Raw genomic sequence first — 3,467 nt, 5'->3', positions numbered from 1 at the left:
ACTTACTAATTATATTACTGTACTTTTAAAGAGTGCAAGAAACTAATTTGAAGATGCAAATATCACTTTCCAAATAGGCTAGGAAAGTAGTTTACTTTCTTTTCTTTTTTTTGTCAAAAAGGAAAGTAGTTTACTTGGCAAATAAAAATACGGCAAAGTCCTATCCTTCCTTTACTGCAACAGCAAAAGTAGAGAGGAATTGCATCTTCTATTACGGTACGACGGCGCAGCGGTCGCTGACGTAAAATAAATACGGGTGTGAGTGTGACTTGAGAAAGAAGAGACGCCCCCGCAGCCCTCCAAGCAAACAGATACACATAGTCACGCACTAAACCAAAAATAAATAAAAAGAGTAAAAAAACCGCCCTTTATATACATATATATATATATAGACACACACACACACTTTTTTCTCTCACCTTTCTCACAGTCCCCTCTTCTCATTTTTCCCTTGCCCAGTCTCCACTGCACACACTACACACACCAGACACCAGACATAGATGTGTGCAAAAAAAGTAGAGATATGGCTGTCGTGAACCAAAGCGGGATGGCTCCAATATTCACGTTCATGAGAAGTGACAACATGGGTTACACAGATATGGAGAAAAGGCAGCTGTTCTTGAGAAGCTACCAATTCAGCAGGAAGAAGAGCATGGCTGAGAGGATCAAGAAATCTTTCTTTAGAGTGAAAAGGGTCATTTGGGTTCGCCTCAGATCAGCCAAAAAGATAAGAAAGATGGTCTGGTCACGGCTCAAATATGGCTTCTTTTTCACTAGTAGGAGGAGGAGGTTTTTCCTGCGTCTTCACAGCAACAACCACTACGCCACTAGTCATGGCCTTTCTTCCTCTTGTTTCTGGTAGAAAATTTGATCATAGCTTGTGTTCTTTTCTTCTTTTTTTTTTTTTTTTTCCCTTTAACATCATTTTATTTGGTCATGTTGAACGTTGTTAGCAGATGGGAAAAAAAATCCATGGGTTGGCCGTCTTTGATCCCCATGGTGTTAATCAATTAACTGTTGCATTCTACCTTGTGCTGACAAATAGTGTATTACTATGCGGAAGCGGATCCTATTATGTATTTATACAGATTAGTTGACGATTTTATGGCATCCTTTGTTCTTGTTGAATTGAAGGTAGTGATTTTAGTTTCCTGTCACTATTTTATTTGGCAATAGTTTTTAGAAAATATACTGCATATGGTACACTGCTGTACCGTGTTCTGATGTCAGTCAGCTTTAGAGGGATAAATTTTAATAAGTATCTTATTATATAGAACAGCCAAAACAAAAAAGACTGTGGATGGATGTATTACTATAAACTTTAATGGGGTATCTTTTTTTTCTTTAGTGACCACATCTTCATGTACTGCTTTTGGAGAAAGTTCCAAAAATAATTATGATGATCCAATAATCAAGCTTAAAGAATACTCTAGGAAGCACAAGAAAAAGTGGTACCAAATGAACCATTTTGGCATTTTGTCCTACTTTTTTAGTTGCAAAGAAACAATTATTCACATAAAATTGATTCCAACCACAATGGATGGATCAGTTGGGCTAGTTTGGCTTTTTGGGATGGAGAATCTTTCATTCATTCCCTGTTCCTATTAATAATGTCTTCTTGTCCAATTTCGTGAAGTTGTAAAACCTTTGCTAGGGAGGGAAAGCTGCAAAGGACCTGTGAAATTGGCCACGGGGAACAAACAGCCTCGGCCCTTTTTGTGGAGAAAAGCATAAACAGAACTTTCTTCACACTAAATATGACCAAACTTTGCATAGGGTTGAAGGAAAAGTTTCATTGTTCAATGATGCAGAGCTGAATGGTTGGAATGAGAAGAAACCAATATTAATATGCTCCAATTGTTTTATAGTAGTGTAAAGTCATTTGGGAAGCGTGAGCTTTGTATGAATTTTATTTAACACATTCAGATGCAGCTGTTGGGTTGGGAGTTTTAGGCCATATTCAATGATTTTTATGGGGTTGCTTGCCTTTTATGGATTTCTTGGAGTAGTTAGAAGTGAAGAAAACATTTCTTGTAGCCAACCAATAGGAGCTTATGTATTATTGTGTGTCACAAGCCCCATAACTCTTTTCTCCATACTCAATTGCTACTATTTTTCATCGTCATACCCATACATCATGATGGTTTTATCCAAACAAAATTAATGCTTGTCAATTTCAAGAAAAAAAGAAAAAGAAAAGAAAAACAACAGACCATCATTTTTGATATAGGCTGACAGAGTTGAAATAAAGAAAGGAGTAAATAGCTGTTGGGACTTGGGAGTTATGGAATTCAATGATTTAATTTTGTAATGATAGTACTGCTGCCTCTGCCTTGCATTAATTTCTTGCAGTCCAGATAGGTATTTAGCTTTTTTTTTTTTTTTTTTGATAATGAGGTATTTAGCTTCTTTGAAACTAGCTAGCTTACAAGATTCAAATGGTTTGGCGACTTATTTTGGGCTAATTTTGTTTCTTTTTTCTTTTTCAGAAATTAAGATATTACTCTAAACGTTATAAAGGAAAAGAAAAATGGAGAAAGAAAGGGGTTGAGAGTCAACCTGGTGTAAAATCAATTGAATCAAATATCAAAGCTCATAAGACGAAAAATTGGAAAAGCAAACACTTGCCTGGCCTCTTTTTTTTTTTTTTTTTTTTTTTCTAGGGAGGGAGGAACGGTGGGGTAATTTTTGACGCGTTTTGACCTGAATAGTACATGCAATAACTCGGAATGGCCCATGAAAACAAACCTGGTCGGACCAGATTCCGGGCCGGCATATTTCAATATTTCAGATGTGACAATGCCAAGCATTCCGTACAAAACAGGGACACCAAATTGTTTGGGTATCAAAATTTTTCAAATAATATTCGCTTGCATCATAAATACATTTTTGAATTCATCTTTTTATATTCTCAATTATTTTTTTATCTCACATACATCACATTATAAAAAGTATTACAGTAATTATTTCAAATAATACTCTATCCAAACAATCGACATTTTTTTTTATTTTTTCTTTTTTGATTTGTCTAACGGGAGCCATAGGGCATTAGTTAAGATATAATTCAGGTGTTAGATTTTTAAAAATATAAGATTAATTAAAATATATATATAAATGCAAGGGAATTAATTAGAGAAGATGTATAAATACAAGAAAAAATAATAATTATTAATGTGTACATATATATACAGTAGGTTGTGTGGAATATAGGTGTGTTAACGTGTGCCGCAGGCACCTGTTAAAAACCCTTTCTTTTTCCTAAATATCAGGCTTGGTATACATGTCGCTTGTAGTAGGTCTATTTTCACACGATTATTAATGGGGTTACATCACCCCACTCATTCATTCATTCTTCTTGCTCCTCCATACCGCATTTGGACTATTCTGTTCAATTCAAATGTTATCTTAATTGTTTTCTACCTACCGTACCTGGAAACGGTTTGTCAGACCTTATTGTCATAACTCCT

At 35.2% G+C, this 3,467-nt stretch overlaps 1 protein-coding gene across 1 annotated transcript; it reads left to right on the top strand.

Moving 5' to 3' along the window:
• The first annotated feature begins 380 nt into the window (after window positions 1-380).
• Window positions 381-1,128, top strand: LOC113733058 (uncharacterized). Its single transcript, XM_027259197.2, has one exon. It carries the CDS (start codon window positions 524-526, stop codon window positions 860-862), a length of 339 nt encoding a protein of 112 aa, XP_027114998.2. The 5' UTR covers window positions 381-523; the 3' UTR covers window positions 863-1,128.
• The last annotated feature ends 2,339 nt before the right edge of the window (window positions 1,129-3,467 follow it).

The sequence above is a fragment of the Coffea arabica genome, chromosome 2e (assembly GCF_036785885.1).
Source record: "Coffea arabica cultivar ET-39 chromosome 2e, Coffea Arabica ET-39 HiFi, whole genome shotgun sequence".
Taxonomy (NCBI): Eukaryota; Viridiplantae; Streptophyta; class Magnoliopsida; order Gentianales; family Rubiaceae; genus Coffea; species Coffea arabica.
The sequence above is the reverse complement of the archived record's forward strand: the minus strand, read 5'-3'. Positions and strand labels throughout refer to the sequence as shown.